The 26,526-nt window shown below is 45.3% G+C and overlaps 1 protein-coding gene across 1 annotated transcript; it reads left to right on the top strand.

The window, feature by feature from the left end:
* The first annotated feature begins 312 nt into the window (after positions 1-312).
* Positions 313-26,526, top strand: LOC115331434 (sulfotransferase 1C2). Its single transcript, XM_029993555.4, has 2 exons — positions 313-374; positions 25,075-26,526. The coding sequence occupies exon 2, from the start codon at positions 25,083-25,085 to the stop codon at positions 26,076-26,078; it is 996 nt and encodes a 331-aa protein (XP_029849415.2). The 5' UTR covers positions 313-374; positions 25,075-25,082; the 3' UTR covers positions 26,079-26,526.

Genomic DNA, 26,526 nt, shown 5'->3' with positions numbered 1-26,526 from the left:
CTATACACAAGGTCGCTTAATAGAAGGGGTGTGTATCGTTGGCATGTGAAGTGTACTGCGAAGAAAGTACTCGAACTTATACCCGACTTTGAGGTCAACCGATAAGAGAATCATCCGGCCAGTGCATCTCTGATGTCCAAGACGCCTTCTTCGCCTCCGGCAGCGGTGGATAGTCGCCGGACCTCCAGACGGTTGTTTACCAGGGAGATCCCGAGTTGCTTGTGGGCGGACCCGCTATCGCGCGCACTATCGGTCGTTTCTAGCGCATTGTTTCCGGCGGCTATATAGCGAAAGAGCCGCCCACAGAATATTATCCTAGGTCTTGAAAGCACCACTCGTCGACTGTACAGTGCACGGCGTCCGCTGAGTTCCAGGTCAGTGCCAATCGCGGCTTTGGCTCTCGTACGAGATTTAGGCGTGGACGTCGATCCGTGGAAGGTTCTCTTGATCAAGTTGTGATTTTTATGTTTGACGAAAAGCGGCGAGCGCCAAATAGGTCCGTCTAGTTTCACCTTAAATTCGATTGCTGTCAAAGAATCACTGGGACGCGCGATTTATGCTCAGCCTCGTAATTGGTTCTTTGGATGTGGAACGATACTGTGTCTCTGTGAATTACTGTAGACATAGCCTCCTCTATACTCACAAAACCTGGCAGGTCGCCCAGAGACGCGGCCGCCGAAAGTGAAAAGTAGAGCAGCAGAAAACGGATGAGAGGGGAGTCATGTAACGGGCGCCCCGCTGCGGCGAGACGCCGAAACACACTTCTCCCGAGCGATGGAATCTCCGCCCGTGCTCCTCGGATTCCTCGCGCTACCGCTTCTTTTATTGTCGGGTTTCAAAACCATGTTTCGAGACCTCGCCGCTGCAAAAGCTGTGCGCTGAATACCACCTTCCCCGAGAAATGCTGTGTGCTATCAGATCCTCGCGCTCCAAGTCTGTGACCGGGCACTCTATGGCTCCATCGTCGAAATGCCAGGCTTTGCTAGTATAGAGGGGCTATGGCTGTAGAAGACAAACAAGCGCATCTGTGCTTAAACTGATGAGCCGTCGAATGAGCATGCACACAAAGACGACTAACTGCGGGACGTTTTGTTTACGGCACGGCTTGGCTGAACCCTCGACTCGTACCGTCGGCCGTCGGTCGGACTTGAGATGAAACCAAGTTCGGCAGGGCGAGGACGAGCCTTCGACAAAAAACCCGCTGCCATTGGTAGTGCAATGACTGCGGACGCACGCTTCTAGCAGACGCAGAATGTGCGAATTGCCTTAAAGTTTCATTAGCTAAAAGAAATGGCTAATCGCGGCTCGTGAAGATTTCTTCCTAGCTATATAAATTATTACACGATCAAAAGTAATTGGTCTGTGTGTATGTTTAGACAGCCGGGATTAGTCAACATCAATGGACGTCTCGTGTCTCAACAGTAAATGATAAGTTTACCCAGTACAGTACTACCGCTAGCCTGGGGTCTTTAACGTAAATTTTGCGGTAGTGATGCACGACCGTACGCTGGTATACGACGATCATTCAGATCGAAACGGGTAGGCGTGAGGGTTGAACCCAAAATCCCTGGGTTCTTCAGCTCGAGCTTTCGCTCCATGCGCTCCGGGCCGGAGTGTGTTACCACACTTACACGATAGTTTTAACTGCGAACAAATGAGAAATTATCAAATTTTCCTGGACAATATCTTCTGGGCCAAATATGGGGGAGCATTTTTTGGGTCTAGAGTTCAAATCACCGCGGTTTCACTCTGCATCCCAGGCAGTGATCGCCGCATTCACTGTTGAAATCGTACTATCTCAAACGAAATGAAAATGTCCAAGAGAGCGTGTGGCTCTGAAGACTACCAGTGTCAGACATCCGAGTTATCATCGAGGCTATTATGTGCACAAGCGGCATTTAAGCGGTTGTTAAATTTTCCTTGTTACTCCTTACTGGGTCGGCAAACGACCCAGTAAGGAGTCAACACTAATTTTGGCGTTGTTTTTAGGTCGCACTTGCCATGCGGCACTTATAATCGAGGAAGAACCCCCTCTGTAGAGCACATTTTTTTAACCTTCACAAAACCTTCCGCTGCGTGGTGCAAACATTACCCGATGTGCAGTATATAGCATTACAAATAATAGAGGCATTGCTTGAGCGACGGCGGATTGCTGGTCCAATGACGCTAGCGAACTTTTCCCTTCCTCCCCTTTTTATATTTTTTTAGTCACAACCTGCTATTGTTCCGCTTTCGCCACTGTCGTCATCGGTTGGGGCATAGGATTCCGTAACGTTTCCTGTTCATATGCTCCTTTTTACCTTAAGATGTAACACTGAGGACGTTGCGAGCCACACAAGTGGCTCGCAACGTCCTCAGTGTGAGTGTCATGTGCCCTTCGAAAGGGGACTCGTTGTCCCTTAATACGCTGAATTGGCTGATATAGCTCGTAACGCCCGCTACAGTCCATCATAATTGGAAGCGGAGTAGAGCGATGTCTAGATAAATGAATCGAATCATTTTCTCACCAGACTACCTACGTTAAACTACAACCCTGCTAAAGTAGCGCCGTGCAGCGCAATCAGCCAAGTACAACACCCTCAGGGCCGAACATGCCGCAAAGTTCAGTTCTGGTAACTGATATCAGCCACATGACTGATAAAAAAACATTTACATTTTTTATTATAGTCTTCTATGGTGTCTGGGAAATAATGCGACCAAGTGCGACCACTGTGGATGCCGTGCGCGTCTACCTCTAGTTGTTCAAACAGAAACCCTCCAACGGTAATCGACTGCAACTTAAACCTGGCTAAGCGTTTATTTTTCCAGTTTAAAACAATACAATGCAACATGTTTTCGCGTGTTTTGAATTACCGGTTTCCAGGTATTCATCGAGGGCAGTTCACTGCCCTTATCTAAACATCCGCATATTGATTTTCGAACAAATGAATTGGCATAAACATTCTTAATCTTGCATTTAAAGTCGCTTATATAAAAAGGCCCTCCGGAAGTGTTGTGACAACTCTAGACTCAATTCCCGCAGCCCGGACGCATACCTTTCGTGAATGGGGCATAAACGTATAGGAACCCACGGGTTATCGATGACAAAAGAAGCACCGTTCATTTAATAGTTTATAAGATTTTACAGTACAACAGGGATTGAAAAAATACCCTCGAATGCTCATATATATACCGTCAAAACACGGGAGTTACGCAATAAGGCAAGCAAGCTTGTTTACATTGTTTGGGGTATTGGAATAAAATATCAAAGTTCATTTTAAAATATCCGATCGACGTACTACACCTTCTCCGTAATATAATTTCCCTGATGAACCGTCTTTTTTTTCTAATATTCAAAATATTAAGAGTGAGAAAGCTAGATAACACCAAACTAAGTGCGCGAGCTTACAAACTAACTCCAAGAAACTAATCAGTTCACTCTCGGTAACACGAAGTCCTAAAAGCTGCAGTTTTATACAGAAAAGGTAAACTGAGAAATACCAATACCCCAAAATACAAATTTCACAAATGCAGGTACCCAATTCTAATTTATTTCCGGGCAAGAATACTGATCAAAGCCTGCCAACACTGTAAGATGATTCATGACTTGATTTGAAATAAAATTTGAATTGAATTGAATTGAATTAGGGCTAAAATAAACCCAGGCTTTATATGGCATCCGTAAAGTCTTGGCGGTGTTTCTTTTTTTTTTTTTTTTTAATAGCTTTTACTATTTATTTATATATTTTTCTTCGAAGGTTACTCATTCATAATATAAACTTCAATCTACAATTATTATTTAGACAAATAAGGGGGCTCTGTCTGTTTTGTTTAAGAATTCAATAAAAATCGATGTTAGACTACTGTCTGCTCTCTCCATACGGGTCTTGTATTTATCTGGTCAAATCAAAACTGATAAGAAAATAATAATCCCTCTTTAAAAATCGACTAAACGTACCTGTAACAGATGAATTGAGGAGGAAATTCATTTCAAGCTGAATTTTGGAGGGTGGAGGTTGCCCGGGTGTGGCCGGGACAAGAATTGATTCTGGCTCCGAGTCCCGGCAGGCAGCAAAGTTTACTGCTTTCTTCGTCCCCCAAAATGGAACGCCGTGATCGATGTAATTTTTCCGTATGAAAGAGTTCCTGATATCCATTGCTATTTGTTCTGACTGATGCGATCCAGAGATGACGTAAAACGGAAAGGAATGCGCGAGATCTTCTCAGTCATTTGCGCGGGAAGACACCGATGGAGAAGACAACCAGAACCGGGAGGACAGTGAGGCTCGCTACAAACGTTTGTAAACAACAACAACGAATTGCGATAATCCTGGATAAAGGGAACAAGGGGCACGAAGGACAAAAAAAAAAAAAAATCTTCAAACGGCTTAAAACCCGCTTGCTTTATTGACATCTTACTCCTTGTTAACTCGGTTGGTAGAGCGCTCCACTGTAAAAAAGTGTAAATGGAGAGGTCCCTGGTTCGGTTGTAAGAACAGGCGGATTTTTTCACTCGTGCATCAGTAACCTAGCTGCTCTGAGGTATTTGTGTTTGTCATTTTTCCCCTTTGTTCCCCTTCTCCGGGGAGTATTATGGTTATTCTTGTCCAGCTCGCTTGCACCTTTGCATTAATTGCATTATCAAGAAATTACAGTTGCGAGTCTGACGCGCCTTTCCTTTGGTGCCAGATGACGGGACAGTGAATTATGGCCCGAAGGTCAGCTGCGTTGACGACTTGGTGCGAAAATGGTTTCGCGGAACTGCATTGTCCAAATATGGACACCCTACGAACCCGACCTCTTGGTTTCATCCCACCCCATCCCCGTAACCTCCTGGAAAAGGGAGGTCTTCACCGCCCCTCGTGGCTGGTTCCTTCGTGATTCGTCTCGACAACCAGTGGTTTAGTATCGATGCCGGAGAGCCCTGTCCTCCAGGCCAACACTGTGCGTCCTTTGGTGCATCAGCTATGCGGCACTCGACGCGGCTGTTGCAGCAAAGGCAACCTAAACGCCCGCGTCCTTAGCACGCGCATAGGGCGCAGAGTTGGAGAGAATACAAGGGGAATGGCCCATTAAAATGTCAAGTGGAGCTAGACTGCCGAACCTCTGAAAATGGAGTGCGTTTAATCTTTGCCCCGTGAAAATCTTTATCGTTTTTTTCCTTCTTCCTCGGCACAACGTTTTCCAACCACCCTACTGATGTTCGCACGGTCCCGGGCACACACCGCACTCGAAGACTACGGGAATATCTCGACGGAGAAGGCGGATGTAAAAAAATGAAGGGGCCCGAAGGGAACTTAAGAACTACTTTTTCGGGCCGTTTCACAAAATCTTTGCTCGGGGCTGGCGTCTGGGTTTTATCCTCACTGAACGTCTATGGCAGGGGATCGCGATGTTCTCATTAAAGGGTGGGCCCCCACCCAGCTTTCGGAGTGGGAGGTCGCAGAGGAAAAAGTTTAATTTGGTTGCCCCGTTCTTTCCATCTTCCACTGAACACGGAACAAGACATCTTCAACTTTTAATTTCTTGACAGCTACTTTTGATTTATACTTAAATTGCTTATTAGCAGACAAGGATTAGCAGACAAGGGGGGAGGGGAGGAGGGGGGATCAGTATGGTTTGGAGGTGGCAACTGCCCCTTTTGCAAGCCTCCTGCCGTCAGCCATGGCAAGGAGCTCCTTATAATCAAAGAGCACTAAGAATTCAAGGCCCTACATGCACCCACCAAGGATGCAGGATTCATGAAAAACTAAAGAAAACATGCTCGTGAAACGCTCGTTTCCCTACGAAATTTAAACTTTTCTCGATTATTCTGATGAACCCGGAGATCACAAGAATGTCGCGTACAGCGTATTCGAGACCACCCAAAGCTCCCCGCAACCAAGCTTAGCAAATCAGAACGCACGCATAATACATGCACGACACCGTATGTGCCTCTCGAGTTTATGAAAATAATCAAAACAAGATTTTCTTCTTTTTTAAAAAAAAAATCAAAGGTTAGTGAAATATTTACATAAAAGGTTCGGCTAGGTGGCGCAAGACGCCGCCCGATTAAAAGGGTTTAGCCACAATGATCCACCCGTCCATCCCAGGTGCAGGCCTATAACCTCCCGATCTTTACCAGCTCACCCGAGTTACTTTTCGTCGTAATCATCTGTGCCAGTTGAAGCAGTCGGTGACAAAAAAAAAAAAAAAAAAAAAAAGATGTCAATTTGTTCTTGATGTTTTTGAATCGGCCGTTATTCGGAATCGAACACAGGCTGGCCCAGGAGCTTTCTACTCGTCAGGGCTCACTTTTTCGGAATACATGCGGTGTAAGCAGGATATTGAGGTCCAAATACGTCCAGTATTGTGCGTCTTGAGTTCCTTTATCCACGGAGCTCTCGTCGCGACTCCGAAGCTTACCGCAAGCGATTCGAACGAGCAATCGTCTACGCAGCAGAGAAAATGGCAGAAGAGCTTATCAGGACGGCCATACGTCTTACAGGAAGTACGATGGGTTCATGAAATCTCCTTAAATAGGCCTATGTCATTTCATAATGTTGAAAGAAGTGATAGTAAAAAGCAAGCATACCAAAGCATCTGATTTCCAGTATATCGGAACATTTCCTGTCGCGCCACCCGATATCACGGCATAAATATCGCCTTTCCAAGTGGCTGTCGAGTGGCCAGTGCACTTCAACGATAACGTCAAAGATAAACAGCTCTCCTAATAGCTCCTGAGATCGTTTGCCGACCTGAGTCAATTCACTCACTCGTAGAGGATTTTGCGTGAAATACGTTAGAGGTTCTACTGATTTTTTTAAAACTATATTTTAAGTTTTAATAATGATTCATCTGAATTAAAGATTCGTAAAAGGCACACAGGGGATGCCGGGACATTTCAAAACTCGTGCATACAATGCACGTATCTGCTTTTGGTGGAATTTCGCCCAGGTTGACTAAGTAACGAGGTCTGTAATGAAAATATTTATGAGCAGAAATTAAATTATATCAGCGAATACTGCAATACAAACTAATATAATAAAAAGTGTATCGTATAACGAATATATCGTTTAATATGCTCCCGAATTCATTACGAGAAACTCCTAATAACAATCGTTGTGTGTATGTTTAGACATCGGATAAGGTAGTCAGCATCAATGGTCATCTTTCAGCTGCAGATGAGAAATTTAGCCAGCTCGGTACAACTCCTAGCCTGGGGTCTTTAGCGCTCATTATGCAATAGTGATACACGACCGCACGCCGGTACGATGCTGTAAAGTTTGTGGGAAATTAAGTACCTCTGCGTACGGGGAACGATGATCACTGGGAACGCGATGCCCGTCCACCGCGCGCTGGACGGTTACCAGCAAGAACGGTCGCCGCAGCAGGTTTGTCGACGCCACGCCTAACACGATGATCCCAGTATCCAGCAGCGTCTATTGGGAGGCAGGAGTCCCCAACAAAGCACTAAAAAGTCGAGTACGCCGCGGACACAGGGGCCCGCCACGCTCGCCAACCTGAGGGCCAGGGGAATCGCGAACGGAGTCATCGTCGGGCGGACGACCTCACGTCGTAGTCCGTCGTCGCCCAAGTGCAGTCCTGTACTGCATTAGGCAATGAGCCTAATGTACAATATTGAGGTGGTCCTTATTTGCATGCTTCCAAGTCTACACGTCTACAGAAGTTTTGACGCTACACATGGGTGCCGAAGACTGATATGAAAGGCTGATATAAAAAGTAAACATTTCAGCAAAAATCTGCCTTGTTAGGTGAGCATTAATAAAAGAAGCTGGAGGTACTCTAACCAACTGTGCTTAAATAGCCCGACGTTTTGCGACCTGTGTGGCCGCTTGCTCACGGGTGACTTATTTGGCTGAATGTTCGTCTTTCTCTTCTTCTCCTTGTCGCTGCCGTTTAAATCCCCCTCTTTTTTCTGACTCCTTGAAGTCCGTGAATATAACTGCTTGGGAGGGTACGGATTGACCGGCTCAGGTTGCTCTTTGTATGCTGAATATGCCATGACTCTAGAAAGATTAGTTTTTCTTTTTTTCAGTTCCTTCGGTGTCTAGTAGGAAACTGCTGTCGAAGTCGATGACGTGGTTTCTCTTTTCTGCAAGTTCCGCTAGAGTGTTACCTTGTCTGCCTTTATTTTTTACTTCATATTTGCGTCTGCGTAGACTTTCGGGGAAGTTCTTGGTTTACCCCACATATGAGACGTTGCAGTCGGCGCAAGGGATACGATTAACTTACGATGTTTTGATAGAGGAATATGATAGCCAATAGTCGAGACGGGCTTATCTGTCACTGCTATGCCGTATGGTTTGAGAGCATCGGTGGGAACTTCGCTCGTGCCTCTGAGGTACGCAGGGACTGCGGCTCTTCGCGTGTAAAAGTGCGGCTCGCTGTCGCCCCCCCCCCCCCCCCCCCCCGCCTTTGCGCTTCCCCAAAAAGAGAAATGGGACGCGTTTTAAATCGAAAGACAGGTTGCAGTTTGGTAGTCTTGTGTTACTGCCACCTTACTTACAGTTGGACTGCTTTTGGCTCGGATAGATTTAAAGTAGTTCGAGTTTCGTTTATTGCTCTAAACAAAAGTTTCCCCCGCCCCGCGGCTCTTGGAAGTTTTGTGGTTTTGTTTGCGGCTCTTAGGCCGGGTCAGCCTGGCCACCCTTGGCGTATATGATGTGTGGGGGCGACGCCTGGGGGCTTATGTCGCATCGTGCCGCTCCCCTCGCTCTCTCTCACTCTTTCTCTCTCTCTCTCTCTATGTATATATATATATATAGAGAGAGAGAGATAAGCGTGGTGCAGAGAAATGAAGGCTGCAGTCTGATAGCGGAGGCTCAAAACCATTCCATTTAGCGCTCTCTGGGCGGCACCATTTTGTTCGACAGCAGCGCCCTCTCCATACATCCGGGAAATTCAGCGGGTTCGGCGGGGTAAAACGAGAGAGAGGGCACGCACCCGAATCCGCTAGCAGACGACAAAGCGGGAGGTTACCATTCTCCATCTTTGGGCTGTATCGACGGGCTGTACGGAACATCGAACTCTCGCTCGTGGCTGCCGTTGTGAAGTGGTTCGCGTTCTTGGAATAGTTATGGCTACTCCAGAATCAGCCTAGATCTCTCTGTTGTTCTACTTCGGTAAATGATCAACTGACATATCTTTTTTCCGTTGCTTATATAGCAGTTGAGTCAGCCGGCAGTACTACCCACAACTATTGCGTGTATTGCGGAAGGAGAGCACACCAGTACGAACTTTGTATAGTAAAAAAGATACAGCCACCGGATTCACTTTTCGCCGGAGAGACCGGCCAGTCTGACACAGTTTTCCCTATATCTTTTTTTTATTTGCACGCAGGTAACAGCGCAATTGGACCCTGTGAGTCGTTTTATCTAGCATAGTATTACATGATAACTGGCATACCAAAATCTGCGCATCTGCACTTGAAATTCCCAAAATGACGCGATTTTAAACAGAGTTTGTACGCCAGCCGGATGCTAGGTACTACCCACTCGGCGGAGCAGACGACATACGGGTGAGAGGGGGAGGGCATTTTTTTTTCTCTTTTTACCCTCTCTGCTATGACCCTAATGGAACGGTCTTGGCACTTTCCACACATGGTTTGTCTTTCACGTCGCATTAGCCTGTGGCGCCTCGTCACATATGGAGTGCAGCTTCAACATGCAATAGCCTCGAAGGTGGTGGGAGGGAAGAAGATTGGGAGGGCCGGGCGGAACAGCTCCTATCATAGCTGGAAAGGTTGCCGACATGTATGAGCGACGGCGGCAACCAGACTGGTGGTCGCCGTAGCTTATAGATGGCGGTAGCTCTCCAGAGGTTTGTGTGGGTTTGTGTCGAGATTTGTCTGGTACCGGACACGATCCTGGGGAACCTAGCCCTTAACAGCTCCCCTGTCAAAATGGAAGCATATACAATCAATGAGAAATACCGCTCGACTTGAAGAAAACGAAATCTCCAAATAGCTAAAGATGCAAGGGGTCACTTTCAAAACATTAGCATCCCAAGTCCCCAAATGACATACCGTGGTCCTCGGACATCTTCCTGTATCTCATAAGCAAGACGGAATAAATTTCCGTTTCGCCCTATGCTCCAGGAGCTTGGAAACCAGCAGCATATTAACCACGCGTGGTGGTGTTCCGGCTTTTTCGCGAGACAGTTATGAGATTCTGGCAATCCTTCAAACCTCTTTACCAGCTAAGGGGGGTTTACACTCTTGAAAAAAAAAATGGTATCGATAGACCTCCCTAAGGGGAGGAACGGTCTTGTAACCTATGTTCCTTTAGAAAGGGAGGAACTTTCGTCCCTGAAGCAGAGGAGGGTGATTTCAGATAAGATCGACCAAAGGATGGCTAGTCGACATTTTCAAATAAACTGATGTTTTTATATGTTATTGTCTAGTGTCTGGTATGAACTAATCCAAACTTAGTTTTGACTAAAAAAAATACTTGGGGACAGGAAAAATCGTAAGGCATGAGGTGGTGGACAGTTGCATTAACGCGCACTGATGGAGGGGGCCCGTTTGAGAGTGAATAACTAAAGCGATAACATTAGGAGAACTCTAATACGTTTTAGGCGCAAACTATGGGTATAGCTTGCTTGTAATATAAAGTAATCATATTTATTTAAAATTTATTTATTTTTCTAAAAATTGACAAACATGCCTGCTCGAACGTCAAATGGCAAACTTTGGAGGTCTGTATCTCATGAAATAATTTAATCATTATGATATAATTTGCAGATATTATTCTACTAATATAAAGCTAATATTTGAAAAATAACTAAGGTATCTGTGTGATACAATAGTTAGGATATATTTAGTCAAACATGGAAAAAAAATCAAACAAAGAAAAATTCCGATGCGAATAAAAAAAAAACACCACCCTCGATTTTTTTTAAAATTTAGGTAACTTGTTATACTCTATTTCGGCATTCATTTCCATTAAAAACATGTTGCATCATTTTATTGAGAAAGAAGATACAACTCCCCAAAGTAGGGTCCTTTTTCAAAGCCTACTCTTAGCAGTGTTTTATACAAGAACTGACTCTGAGTTCCAGTTTCATGAAACCAACACACATCTTTTATATATTTTTATTCAGATGAGGCCAATGATAACTAAAGAAATCGTTCACACACTTAAATTAAGGAGAAACTACTGTGTACAAAGAGGTATCATATTACGGACTAGTGATCCGAGAAAAGATCATGCAGCCATCGGCCACTAGGAACTTTGTTTACTTTATTCTCCTGCGACACTATATGCTATTCCCTCTTCCGCTCTACCTTCATCTCTCTCTCTCTCTCTCTCTCTCATATATATCCCTGATATATATCCAGAACAAAAACATGTTCAAGCATTCCCTTTCTGCGTGGTAGTGTTCTGTGGCTAGCAAAAATCATTTCCTCGCTAAGCTCACGATTATGGCAAAATAGTTGCCGGAAACCGCAGATGACACTCGTCGCTAGTTCTGGCAAAACGGCCGATACAATCTTTTTTTCGCATTTCCCCGCTCGCTGTCAAGGACAAGGGGGTTCGCTTCAACCAGCAAAACATGGCCGCCGACGCCTGTTTACTGAGCAGTCATGCCTGTCGCCATCTCACTCGCTGGCGTCACGGGCGATATCAGGCACAAAGGGGCACACCAACCGGCAGCATTATCCCCAAATACTCGAGCCTCGCGTAAATACATAGAGTGTAAACGCTGTCGCCATGTTATCGTAGTAAGACCGCCCCCCCCCCCCCTCCCCCAACGGGGGACTGCAGTATGCGACGGCGTACTAACACAACGGCGACGATATCGACATCGCGGGCTCCGAATTTTCCCATAGTTCTACTCCACGGGCATTTCTCGAAACGCTTGATATTGTGTACGCCCGCCTGGAAGGATTTCAGGCGCGTAGTTAAGATAAGGCGGTTCTCCGCGGCGAAAGAAAGCAATTTCACAAAAGCTTAAAAGCGGCGGCGACGCGTGTGCGGTGAACGCGTGTAGTTTTGGTGTAGACAGGGTGTGTGTGTTCTCGTTGTTGACACCAGCCGGCGATAAGGCACTGCAGGCGGTAGCTCAGTACAGCAAGGGCTAATCCGAGTGACCATCAACGTAACCCCACCGCCAACCCCTCGCGAACCGGTCGCCGACAGGGCTCAGGCTGTGTCATGAACCACGTGGTAGAAGCTCGGGTGCTTTCATATCAGCGCGTGGAGGGACGACAGTGCGATTCCGGAAAGTCTTTTTCGAAGGCCGCTGACCACAATTTTTTGTCTGGAGACTTTCCCTCTTTCTTCCTTTGACGTGGATCAAGCTTTGCCGACAGCCTCAGGTGTGACCTCTCTTTTCAAATGTACGTTTGCAGTGAGTGAGCTCCTCAGCCTCGGACTTGTCACTTGTGCACCCAGTAGTTCTTTCACTTGGCAATTATATGCCATCAGTTGGGGTTTAATTTCTATTATTTATGTATACATTATGAAGACGTCCTGGAGCTCCGAACGAGTGTTTTGTGCAGATTACTTTTGCAAACACAAAAAGACTATACCAAAGCAGCGGAATTTTCGAAGTGTTGGCGAGTTGGACCTAAACTCGTTGAAGCAAATTCTTCCGCCTGACTGTTCCACCAAAGTGAGTGCGACGGACTACCTGTGCTACCATTGCTTCATGCACATCACTAAGGAGATCTCGATGCGAAGCTCAGAGCAGTGCCCTGACATATTTGTGCCAGCTGAAGAAGCAATTGACGATCTAAATCGCAGCATACTACCTACAGATGTGTCGCCGCTGAGACAACCAAGCGTCGTAAGAAGTCGGGACAGGCCTGCCTATGTCAAGAGAAAGCAGACAGAACTGGAGCAGGTTGCTGTCAAGAATATACGCTCAAGGCTACGTATTGCGTACGACAGGGACGCACCATCGGGGTCGTCCGAACCAACATGCTCCACATGCACTGAGTGGGTGGACAACTTTCGGCAGGCCTTTGAAACCGCCACCTCTCTCCGGGAACGTTGTCAACTGCTTACACTCCTGCCGTCAACACTGACGAAGAATGAGGTTCAAAAGATGATTCCACAGGCCTCAATGTACCTCATCAGTAAATCCCGAAAACTCAAGGAAAAGCATGGCGTGTGCTATGAGCCGGATCCTTACACGAGGTGCAAAGTGAGCCCCGAGAACCTGTCTGCTGCCCTAGAGTACTTCACGAAAGACGAGCTACAATGTTCGCGCCAAAGTCCCAACCAGAAGGACGTCATCTCTGTCATGCTCAACGGAGAGAAAACGTTCGTGCCAAAGCGCTTCATGACACGCTCAATACGAGAGGCCTTCCGTATATACAAAGACAAGCATCCCGATTCCGGCGTTGGGCTAACGAAATTTTATTCGTTGCGCCCTAGATGGGTCCAATGTATTCCACACCAGGAAGTGTGCGTTTGTGTGCGCTGCGCCAATTATTATCTTTGTATTGCCGCTCTAGAGAACGTTACAGGCTTAACATTCAACACTGGTGAAATGAACTCGGCATTTCTGTGCGACCCAGCAACAGAACTGTGCCTTCAAGGAGACTGTGATCACTGCCCAAAAGGCCAGTTTCTTACACTCCAGGAACTTGATATCCCGGAGGATGAAGAGATTGTGCTTGCAACATGGGAGTCCGGCGACCTTGTGAAAAAAACTTTGGAACCTGAGACTTTCCTAAAAGTCATCCAAGTGACGGTTGGAAGTTGGGTACTTCACAACCATATCCGGCAAACGCAAGGTAAAGCGATCTACGATGAAAAACAGTGCATGCAACGCGGGAGCATTGTCTTTCATTTTGACTTTGCTGAAAACTGGACCATCGTGCTTCCTGACGAAGTGCAAGCATATCACTGGAAAAAAAAAACAAGTTTCGATATTTACATGTGTAGTGACGACAAGAAAATCTACAAACAGCTTTGCCATCATCAGTGAGGACCTGTGTCACGACGCCGCTCACGCTTGCTTGGCTCTAGAAAAAGTGAAGGAGTGGGTTGAAGACAACGTTGCGGTATACTCGTACGTGACGTACGTAAGTGACGGCGCCGCCAGTCATTTCAAGAATCGCTACCAGCTTCACCAATTTGCAAAGGACGATTGCCCACAAGCCCAGTGGTTATTTTCTGCATCTGGACATGGGAAAAATGCATGTGACGGAGTTGGCGGACTCGTGAAGCACCAGGCCACGCTGAACAACCTGAGAGAACGTTCAGTAAGCGCAATTCAGACGGCCAGGACAATGGTGAGCGTTCTATCAAAGAAACTGAAAGGCGTGCATCTTGTATATCTGGACGAAAATGAGGTTGTTCGGTATCGTGAACAAAAAAAAGAAGAGTGGCTGACGGTGCGCGCCTTCCCTGGCATTCAGTCTTGGCACGCGTGGCGGCTCAGCAAGTCATCAACAGAAGGGACCTGTGACGTATATGTAGCACGGACAGTCGGATCTGCTTGGAAGCAACTTTATTAAATGGGTACAGCGAGGAAAACCTTAGCGTAAAGTGCCGAATTTGATTTCCCAAGGACTGCTCATTTTGAATGCAGGGACATCTTATTTATCACATTTTTCTTCACGGGGTATTTAACCTACTGTTTTTGTTGGTGGTTACTAATAATTTTTATCTGATCACTATAAAAAAAATCCCAAAATGTTATCCTCGAGCAGGATAAAATATATCGGCTTGCCACGATTCATTCATACACCGAGAGCATCGAAGCTGCTCCAGTTAGGCACTATGGCATCCGTCACCTGAAATTGTTTGTAATCGTAAATACACAGCCAACCTAAATATCTTACTATTATATCTTTGTTTTTGTGTGTGGAAGTAAAGTTATTTATTTTACTCTAGATGTAAAATATACCGGAAGGTACAACTTCACACTGCATCATCTTTTCTCAAATCATTAGTCTTTAATATGATACCACTTTGTCAGAGCTGGCAGTAATGCAATTACTGTAATGAAATTACAGTAATTTAATTACTTGTTCCAGTAATTAGTAATGTAATTCATTACTTTTTGTAGCAGGTAATTTAGTAATGTAATGAATTACTCCAGCGACGGTAATTGTAATTAAATTACCTAATTACTTTTTCGCACCAGGCATATTTTTTGTGTCCACAATACACAAGACCGCTTTTCTTTTTATTTTACTTTTTCTTTTTTCCTCTACACCTTTCCAAAAAACGCTCTTTGGCCGCCGCTATGTTGCTGATGCTAATGCGGCTGGTGCGACTCTCGCGCCCGCTATCAGCTAGACATTTTCTGCCACTCTCTTGAACTGTGAAAACCCGCGCAGCGCGATCCTCTACCTAATTTTAGCGGTTTTGCATTCGACGTTTTCTGGCCCCCCTTGACAGTTGCCGCTTACTTTTTATGATGCATACTGCGTACCCTCTCTGTGTTATCTTCCACTGTGAGAAATAGGGCTGGTAAGTGCCTTTCATTCGAGCTTTTCTGCTCGACATTCTCGGGAAACGAAGGAGGGGAAGTAGGTCGAACTAAGGCCCCTGGTGGAACGGCCCTCGACGCGATTTTGCGAACAATTACAATTGTTCTCCCTCCTCCCAGAGATAATCCGCGTAGGGTCCTCAGTCATCTCCAAAAATAGTTGTCCGGGTTGGGCTGGGAAACGGATCCGTCCCGTGCGTTCCTCTGTCCATCGGTAAACATGCAACAGAGAGTAGCTGTGTGCCATGAACTGTGTAAATAATGTAAATGAAGTTATCTGTAAAAGGAAGTTATCAATAGCTTCTTTATATTTAGAAGTATACAAAAGTAATGCGAAAGTAATGTCATTACTTTCAAAAGTAATTTGTAATGGTAATTAATTACTTTCTGGTTGTGGTAATTTGTAATGTAATTTAATTACATTTAAGCAATTTTCAGCAAAGTAATTAGTAATGTAATTTAATTACAAAATATGAGTAATTTGGCCAGCTCTGCACTTTGTACGCTTATGTAAAATGCTGTATATAGTTTCTCCTCCCTTTTACTGTGTGACCGATCGCTCTTTTTATCAATGACCTCATCTGAATAAATGTATATAAAAGATTTGTGCAAGTTTCATGAAACTGGAACTCAGAGTCACTTCTTGTATAGGACACTGCTAAGTGTAGGCTTTGAAAAAGGACCCTACTTTGGGGAGTTGTTTCTTCTTTCACAGTGCAATGATGCAACATGTTTTTAATAGAAATGAATGCCGAAATAGAGTATAACAGGGTACCCAAATTTAAAAAAAATCGAAGGTGGTGTTTTTTTTTATTCGCATTGGAATTTTTCTTTGTTTGATTTTTTTCCCATGTTTGCCTAAATATATTGTAACTATTGTGTCACTCAGATACCTTATTTATTTTTTCAATAATAGCCATATATTAGTAAAATAATGTCTGCAAGTTATGTAATAATGATTAAATTATTTCATGAGATACAGATTTCCAAAGTTTGCCATTTGTCGTTCGAGCAGGCATGTTTGGCAATTTTTAGAAAACTAAATATATTTTTAATAAATATTATTACTTTATATTACAAGCAAGTTGTACCCATAGTTCGTTTGTAAAAAGTTTTAAAATTCTCCTAAGTTTATTGTTTTAATTATTCACTTTCAAACTTGCCCCCTCCATCAGTGCGCGTTATTGCAACTGTCCACCTCTCCCTGCCTTACGATTTTTCTTGTCTCCAAATTTTTTTTCTGGTAAAAACTAAGTGTGGATTCGTTTATACCAGACACTAGACAATGTCATATAAAAACATCAGTTGATTTAAGAATGTCGACCAGCCACCCTTTGGTCGATCTTATCTGAAATCACCCTGGAGCAAAGTCCTTCCGTCGCCTGCATCCTATTATGGCGGCCCCGAATCGAGCAAATCGAGCCCAATAAGGCTTGACGATGACGCTACGTCTCTTGTACGGGACGAGAGGAGCAGCAAATAAAAGCGTAACACGAGCTTTCCGCGAACTGTGTTTATTTCCGAAGCCAGATTCCCCCCGCAGGTACAGAGACTTCCGTTTCGAAAGCAGTTACCCAGTCTTCTCGTCGTCAGCACTGCGATGTTAAACGGAGACATTCGATACCCAATTACTTCGCGCCCTTTACGTCTTACCTTTGCTGTTCTTCGAGTTACAAATCCTTCGTCAACCGCACATCATGGAGGAATGGCAAACGCTTCGGGATCTTCGGGAACCACACCTGTAGACACATTACGCATAGTGCAAGCAGCAGCTTAACATACATCGAGCGAATACAAATACATGGCACATACAAACATCAATACGACGGTACACTAACCCGATTTGTTTTTTCTTTATTGGTACACTAACCCGATCACTACACCCGAGCTCTGCGTTTACGTCTTTTATACTGGTCGTTTTGAACGTACGCAACTTCTCGGTGACTGCCTAAGCAATGAAAAATATTCCTAGCATGTTGATTTTTTTTTTCAGCAATGTCATACCTCTGAGAGTATTTTGAATGGCTCAGGGGATGAATCTCTTATTAAAAAGTAAACACTCGATCTTGCCGTAATTATTTGAAAGCGAATAATTCAAGCCGCTCCAATGCGGTTCCAAGCCATGAGTTTGTTTCCCCGCACGGCGCGTCGTAGCCAGTATTAATATTTAGGGTTGTTCGTTTTTCAGGTTTTATATTTTTCTAAATTCGGGGAAATTCTGGGGGTAAAAATCGGGTGCTATTTTTCAGGCTAATAATCGGGGAGAAAGGGGTTTTTTGAGGAAACATTCGGAAATTCGGGTTTTTTCGGGTTAAATACACGAATGTACTCAATAATACATTAGTTTCTTTTTGTTTGTTTTTTATTGGAGGGTATTACGAGCTGTTTATTGCTAACGCGTTAAAATTAGGGATGTGTTTTAAACTGGTAACTGGGGGGGGGGGGGGGGGGCATCAGGGTTTTGCAGTTTCGACTGCCGTCGTTCGCTTCAAGGGAAGTACCGCCCAAGGAATCCTCCTCTCTCTCAGGTGCCAACAGAAATCCCGACCGTTCGAGGGACGGTCGTCTTCGATCAGATATTTCGCTATGAAGTAAACTTGTTAAGTTTTCCCGATCTGTTTACGCGACTGACTGGCTCGAACGTTGTTCGTGAGAAAGGCTGGACGTCAGCGCGATGGTTATGGTACCCGAGAGACCCTGCTGGGCGTCAACACCTAACAGCGGCCAAAGGGGGATTGACAGTGCATTTCACAAGCTGCGTGCAGCAGGGCCGAAGCTACGTGGCGTGTCGAGGCGGTTTCACCTGCACAGCAGCGGGTGGACGGAAATGTCCCTCCGAGGCTCCAACGCCTATGGTCGCTTTTCCTCAGCCGGCCTCCGTAGAATGCCACGGTGAGTGGGCGCGTTCGTAGGGCGGTTGGTTGGAGAGCCGTGTGCTGCACGCAGCTTGCGAAATGAACTACCGGTCACTGTTGTCCCGAAGTAGGGTAGATAGCGTGTGTGCACGGCAAACTCCGTGCGGCGTAAAAATAAAAAGGTTGGTTATGTGGTTTTGGAATTCGGGGAGAAATCGGGCTTAACCCGATTTTCCTGAAACATGTTCGGGGTGTAAAAATCGGGCAAAATCGGGTTTTACCCTAAAATGAACAACCCCCATTTATATTGTAGTGTTTGTTTTTCTATTTGTGCTGTTCGCGCACGGCTGCAATTTCCGTCTTGAATTAATCTCTGTACAGCGGATATTCACTCAGCTGGAAGTGATGCTTCATGAGCAGAGAAATCACTTTTCGATCAACTTGAATGCAGTCAAAGCCGCGACTTGGGGCAGGTGTTAAGTGTATGGAGCTACGCCGTGGCGAGCTGGAAAGCTTCTAGCGCTCATCCGAGAGCGTCACTTGGGGAGCAGTTTCTCCAGGAACTGTAGTATATTTAAACAGCAAAATAAAGAATAGTTTTTTTTCTGGATTTTTCCTATTCTTTTTGAATGATAAAATTCCTCTGTAAATATACGCACTTCTTGACATATTTTCGTACTGTTCAATTCTTTCCCCAGAGCGCAATCGCTCTCGGGGAGGAGACAACCGACAGTCACAATGGCCACTGTACGATAGGAGCTTACTGTTCAAACCAGCGCTCCAGCATGACTATCTGCTCGTCGATCGATTGCACCTAATACTTCAAGTGGTCTTAAACTTTTTAATGTAAAGCGGAATGTCCACCTGCTACACCCCACCCCTCCGATCACGGTCCGTCCATGCCCGACAGTTTACGTCATCTCATCTTGTTGTTACACCACTGATACGCGAACACACGGTCACATCGGCGATAATGGAGCTTCTCCACATACCGACGGCACCAGGCGGTGGCTGCACGAACTAAAAATCGAGGAAGGGACCTCCCTGCGCTACCAATCGAAATTGGGAGCTACGCTACCAGTTTCTTCGCTCTCTGAGCTGCGGCGCGTGCTCAACGCGACTTTAAAGGGACACTGACACCCCCCAATTTTTTTTTCCTTTTTTGTCAGGGGATTTATTATGGTGTCGGAATGCTACCCAATTAATATTTTGCTATAGAGCTACCTATTTTTTTTTTAACAAAGCCAAAAAACGCAACTGCTCGAAACCGAAACCGAAACTCTCGCACCGCATAAAGAAGTGGAGAGGAAAGAGTGAGTGGCGGAAGGCACGTGGCTACACCCGAGCGTGCGGGTATTTTTTTTTTTTTCTCGTCACGTAGCAGACGAAAAGCGTTCGTTCGCCGTGCGATTCCTTTGCAGTTATGTTTGTTCCGCTCGCTGTTCTGTACTTCAAGATGAGTTGTTTTGTACATTTAAGTGTTGGCAATTAGTAGTGAGTGCCCGTGGTGAATTCCCGTGATCGGCTCCGAAAAGAATACCCCCAAGATGTTACGTGGAGAGCTGCCTCATATGTCCTGCATCTGAAAGTGGCATTGTGTGGCAGAGTGCACAAGTTTCCGAAAGATCAACGGGTCGGGATCAATGGCTGGCTGTAATTCCTGTAGAACAGTTACGCGAAGCTCGGGAAGGCGACGCTGCCCGATTCATGTGCTCCTTGCATTTTGTGGAAAGTGACTACATTGAGTTCACAGGTGTCAAAAATGGAATTCTATACCATTAGTTCAGCGACGTATCGTCCACAGCAATTGTTGTTTTCAGTGATAATTGTAAAAAAAAAAAAAAGGAATGTAAACATCGCAAAATGCTCGACAAAAAAAAAAAAATGGTACGCCCACACTAGGGATCAAACCCGTGCCCTCTGCGTGTGAAGCGGACTTTTTTTCCACTGAGCTACTGAAGGAACTCTTTCATGCGTGCTAATGCAGCCGGTCGTCTGTATGTCCGAAGTTTGCTGCCGATTTCCCTCCAGTACAAGCGCTCCCAGCTTGAAGTCGGGCACCACCACGCATAGGCCACATTCGCATCTCGTAAATAAACCGTACGTGTGCGTATTCAACTCGAAGTAAGCACTTCGTGATTGACGTTTGCGCGAGCGATGTCTTCAGCCACGAGAAGGGACGACGGCTCGTCGACGTCTTCGTGCAAATCGGCTTGGAGTCGGGCGTGTCGTACGGGATGAATATCAGTTCTTTTGATTGGTCCAAAATTTCTCTTTCGAAGGGAGACAGAATTCGCCGGTACCGTGAACGACGGTTGTGAAGTAGAGGTCCAGCGCCCGTCGTCCGCTGCCATCCGCTAGTCCCACTTTCCTCGAAACGACGCCATGTTGAGAATTATGCAGTGAACGCACAGATGCTTCCGGTTGTCTGTGCAACCTTTTTTTTTTTTTTTCAATCAACGTATTTGCAGCTTTCTCGGAGCCACAAAAAAAAAATGGGTTTCATATATATTTTTTTTAATTTTTAATATTGACTGTGTGCCTTCAATGACCCACGACTTTGATTAAATTTGGTGATTTTGTTTACACCTTAGAAAACGGCCCGTGACCACGGAAAAGAGATTGAGCGAGACTCGAACCGGCCAGTTCTCGATCGGCGGTTTTCGGGCGGAAAGAAACCGAATTTCGAGCCGCAAATTCTGTTCTGGGTAGTTGGGCTCTCATATGTCACGTACAACTGAAAACTTCGGCGGGCGTAAATACCCTGTCAGTGTCCCTTTAAAGAGGGGCATCCGTGCTGTCCTCCCAAACGTCGTGTTTTTCTTTTCGTCCACTTTCTTTTTTTTGTGTAGCACAATTATATATATCCTACAATTATGTGTTCTACTCGCTGATCCACAGCATCCTTCCGAATTTCCTCGATTTTTCGTGTCGGCTTCCGCCGCTTGGCATCGGGCGCTCACGCGTGCGCAGAACGCTTCTCGGAAAAAGGTCCATTCCAGTCTTCTGTTCACAACGCACAACACTGCCATCACGATGTTGCTGCTATGTTGCTGAAACGCAGAAATAGAGAACCACGTCGATTGCCGGTTGGCACTCGGCAACGGAAAACAGAACCGAAATCAGCATGGAAGGCACTCAAGCAGCCGGCAGCGAAAATTGCCTATGTTGGACGCAGTTCCTGCGATTCCCATAATGCCGAAAGCGTCGACACAGTTCCGCGTGGTTCCGCGTGCAAGGTCCGCGTGGGTCCCGCAGTGCAGAGATGGCCATCTTAGCCCAGTGTACGTAGCGCTGCTGGCACTGCTCCGGAACTTCGCTACTTCTAGCGGCTTCGTTTGTTCGTTTGATAAAATTACTGGTAAAAACGTCAATGCAACCGAAATGTTCTGCACATTTAGACGAGAAGACGGAATTACAGGTGACCTTCGCTGCCGCTGAAGCTCAATCAACTCAACAGCTATTTATTAAACAACGTGAGCGACGTGCTCGAAAAACGAAACCGAAAGAAGATGAGTCGGAAGGGCGAAAGCTTTCTCCCGCCTGCCTGAAGAAGGAGAAAAACATATTGAGGTACTTAGCACACAAGGTAGAGAGAAGAAGGAGAGTACAGAAAAGAGCGCTACTCACAACTACGTTTACTGATAAGAAGGGAAGAGAAAGAAAACAGCCAAATAATCCGGCGCGGACTCGCGCATCTACCACAGCCCCCTGAATGATAGCGGCTACTTCATCCAGGCTCGTGCGGGTCCTTCATTGTTTGTTCAAGGAATTCCCTTTCCTTGTTTGTTAGCGTAACGGATTCAACGATAATATACAGTTCCTGTCCTCATGAAGGACGTAGAAGGCCCCCAATACCTCGCGGGTCAATTTGTCTTTGTTCTTGCCCGAGATGTTGGTCTCACGGAATAAAAGGTCTGGACGCGCATTCCCTGCAATGGAGAGGAAGATTTCCGCCCACTGTAGCCCTCAAGGAGTAATCATGCTCCCGGAGTCGGTCATTGAGGCATCTGCCCGTTTGGCCTATGTAGCTCTTGCCACACGAAAGAGAAAGAGGAAAGAAAGCCATTCTAGAGTACGGCTCGGCGCACTCAAAAAGCATCAAGAGGGGCATAGCTCTAACCATAGCCTCCTTTATACTGAAAATGCCTGCCCAATGGTTGCTTTGTCGTCGTCGCGCTTACTTCACAGATTTGCTGGTAGGGGCGCCAAAACCCCATACAGAAATGCAGACGACGCTTGTTCGCTGCCTGCTGCTACAGTTCACTGTACCTAGCGTAAGCTCCGTTTTCAGTTAAGATACGTGACAACGTAAGTTTTCTATGTTAAGTTACGCGGTAACGTGACCTTACGTGATCAAATAGGTCACTTGATCACGTAATTTTTTTGTGACACGAGTAACTTGTTTCGGTCGTCGTCACTCAGCGACGCTAAATAACATACCGTAATAGTTCCTGGCTTCTCTATCGATTTGGTCAAAGCAAGGCTTTGTTATCTTAGTCTGATCAGATTGACCACAATCTCATGCTTCTTTTCGGAGGCATTCCAAGCCTTCTTATGAACTGATGCCTCTTTTACCGACAAGTTTCCTGCGAAAAGAAGGGCGGTATTTTATTGTCATTTAACGATTTAACGAGTTGGTATGACATACTTAAAAGGTTAAAACAGCGCAAACAGCGCTCTGTCTGTGTCCTTCTTTACTCTGTCCGTCGTTTTTTGTGCAGTTTTAACCTTTTAAGGATTTTCTTGAACAGCCTTCACGAAAAACTTCTCCAATCGAGTCACCCAAACTACTCCCCGGACTACGTGGAACATTCCATGAATCACTGGAACCTAGAGACGTCCCTCACAACATCTGCAACTAAAAATTGACCATCACAGCGCAATGTAAAAATATGCTGCAGTGCACCCATGAAAATATTAGTTTCTTCTAATATGGCTAACCTACCCCGAAGTCGGGTAACACCTTCTTCAAGAACAGGCCTTTTTTTTTTTTTTTTTTTTTTCAGAAACTACTTTTTTTTTTTTTCTCTGCCTTATCCAGAGCCAGCACCTCCAGTTCACGCTCATGCTCCTAAACCAGTTATCTATCAATCCACGCTTCTAACTCCTTGGTTTGCGTGTCCATCTGGTCACGTTCTCTGAGCTCCCTCACCTACATTGCGGAGCGAATGCCTCGGACGCCCAAAGTGCCTCGTCCTGTCGCGGGACCCGAATTGCCCGGAAGGTTCATTAGTTCGTGGCTTTTCTGATATTAAAAACTTAGACGAGACAATTGGTGCGTTTGGAAGACGCTGCCAAGACGCGGCAAGCGCATTAGGGGAGCGCTTCCTTACGCCACGTAACGTAAACGGTGTCACTAGTGGTGCTGCCCATCGGCTGCCAAAAACGCTCCCGATACAAAGTTTCTGTGTCCAGAAATCACAATTAGATTGCCATATGGAGTTCTCCTTAGTATAGAGTAGCCTCGGTCTATTCGCGTCAGCTCTAGTTACAGTACAACAGACTCTCATGTGCTTTTCTCCACAAAATGCGCGGACTACCAGTCCAATATATGTGGCGTATTTTTCAAGTCGGACGAGTCTTCCATGATTCGCTATACTAAACTAAATGGGGTGGTGTATTGTCGACTCACTTATTAATTAACCGATTAGAAAATTAATCGTCTGTTAACTGTTTAACCAGTAAAAAGTAATCCATGAGGACGTGCAGGGGACATTCTTACACCTCCGCCAAACTCAACATCAGTACCTTCATTACAAGCGAGGCTTCTCCTGGTTACTATATTTCCTTAGTACACAATAGGGCACTTGTACGCGCGTACTAAACAGGTAAACACTTTGTGCATAAAATTAAATTGCTGCTTAGCTTCCTGCTAAAGAAGTATGTCTTTCCTAATGGCCCTCACCTTTTTTTTTTGCACATTTCTTCTGCCCATACTAAGGGAATGAGAAATAAAGCTCTATTCTGCTTGGTTAAAGTTTATGGCATCATATTTCAACAAAATAACTATTTTTCAGTAAATAAAATATCCTACACTTTTCCATCATTATTCCAGCACTTAGTAGTTGGCAAACTGACTTCAGTAAAAAATATGTATAGAAATTTTCAGCCCCCCCTCATTGAATTCGAATCTGTCAAAGCAGCCAATAGATTAAATAATTAATGGATTCTTAAAAGATAGTAGATACTGTTTCTTTATTGTTTATTGTATGAAAATCTAATCAATCCTTTCTCTAAATGTAAAACATCATAATTTTAAGATATTTTATTAATTTTATTAATTCACATTAGACCAAATAAAGAAATAATTAATCAATTAAGAGTCACTTAATAATGGGTTCAACATTCTTAATAAGTACACAGCCCTCAAAAAAGGTGCTGTGATATGTTTACTGCGCTAAAAGTGTAACTTAATTTTAAGTTACAACATATTTTGAAAACATTAAATATTAACTAATAATTTAGGACGCATATTATTTTTTTTTATTTTTGCAATCATAAAGGGACATTCAAATGTTCAAAGTATCAGCGCTAAGAACCCGACAAGTACAATTTGAATGTTTTGTGGGAAGGAAAGTGCGATTATATTTAGATATAAATTATATCTATATATCTTCCTTAACCAATTAGAGGTTAAGGAAGAGGTAGAAAATAGGCCAAAAACTAATTGTAAAGTTTTGGGCGATAAATTCCTATACTTTCTTTTTTTTTCAAACCGCAGCTTCTCTGTCAGTGTATGGTTTCTCCTTGATAACTGTATCGTCTGCGATTGAATCGAACGCAGGTGCAGTCATGGCGTCAACGGAATCCCCGACCGAAATGCCCGCCAATCCCGGAAGGCCTCCGGTGTGCCAGATGATCGACGGCTCTCTCTACAGCATGTTCCTCGACCCCGTGCTTTTCCGAAAAGCCGCGGAGCTCAAGACGGAGGACGGCGACATCATCCAAGTTACCTTCCCAAAGTGCGGCACCCACTGGGTCCAGCAGATCATCCAGCTCATCCTGAACAAGGGAGAGAGCCCCCGAGACTTTGAGGAGTTCGTCAAGAGGGCGCCCTTCCTCGAGTACCAGGGCGCCGAAGCCCTCGAGGGCATGGCGTCTCCGAGGACCATCCGAACGCACCTGCCTATGAACAAGATCGCCTTCAACAAGAACGCAAAGTACGTGTACGTGGCCCGCAACCCCTGGGACTGCTGCATGTCTTCGTACCACTTCATGACCATGATGCCGCAGTGGCAGATGCGCGAAGCCACCTTCGACGACTTCCTCAAGGTCTTTGTGAAGGGAGAGTGGGGCTTTGGCGACTACTTCGAGCACGTCATGGGCGCTTACAAGCTCAGGGACGAACCTAACGTGTTCTTCGTGACGTACGAGCAACTCAAAGAGGATACGCGTGAGACTATACTCAAACTCGCCTTTTTCCTGGGAGACGACTATGGGAGGATGCTCGAGAATGACAATGATTTGATGGAAGACGTCATAAGAAAAAGCGGCACCGAGTACATGAGGGACATCGTGAAGACCAGCAACGCGAATCTGGCTTCGTTGTTCATCAAGAATCCTCTGCTGGTGTCCAGGTTACCTAAGCCCTCCGACGACGAGAAGGAGAGCAAAGGTGGCAAGATCAGCTTCGTTCGCGTCGGCAAAGTGGGCGGCTGGAAAGAGGAGTTCACGCAGCATCAGCTCAGGATACTTCAGGAAAAGATCGAGGAAATCTCGAAAGACTCGGACATCATGGACCTGTGGAAGAAGCAGTGGCTCAGTGCTAAAGAGGAAGCCGCCAAGTAAACAAACATGATATAGACGCTTCACACACGCACCAAATTACAGCCGCCATTGTTGACCTTCTCTTGTGTTTCCCAGATGCCGAGCCACTAAAGAAGGTTCGACGAACCTCCACAAAGATCAATGTTGTGGAGAAGGACACAGCAGAACCTAAAATGACAATAACTTGCCATGCTATGGTAACGATGAAATGAAGTAAATGTAATAAGAGGAAACAAAAACCGAAGGTCGGTTATGGTGGCGCCCACGCACAGCTCCTGCAAAGCGTCTATACACGAGCGTTTGTTTCTTCCTTGAAAGTGGAACTTGATTCGAAGGCACTATAAGAATTTTAAAAAATGATCGACATAGTTGGCTTTACAGAAAACCGTCTACTCTTCAAGTCTGTCGCTGATTTGTATGTCCAACCCAAGCTGGGGGATTAAAAAGTAATGGCAATGTTCTGACACAA

Source organism: Ixodes scapularis, unplaced genomic scaffold, assembly GCF_016920785.2.
Source record: "Ixodes scapularis isolate PalLabHiFi unplaced genomic scaffold, ASM1692078v2 PGA_scaffold4__175_contigs__length_147842914, whole genome shotgun sequence".
NCBI lineage: Eukaryota > Metazoa > Arthropoda > Arachnida > Ixodida > Ixodidae > Ixodes > Ixodes scapularis.
This window is presented reverse-complemented; position numbering and strand designations above follow the sequence as displayed.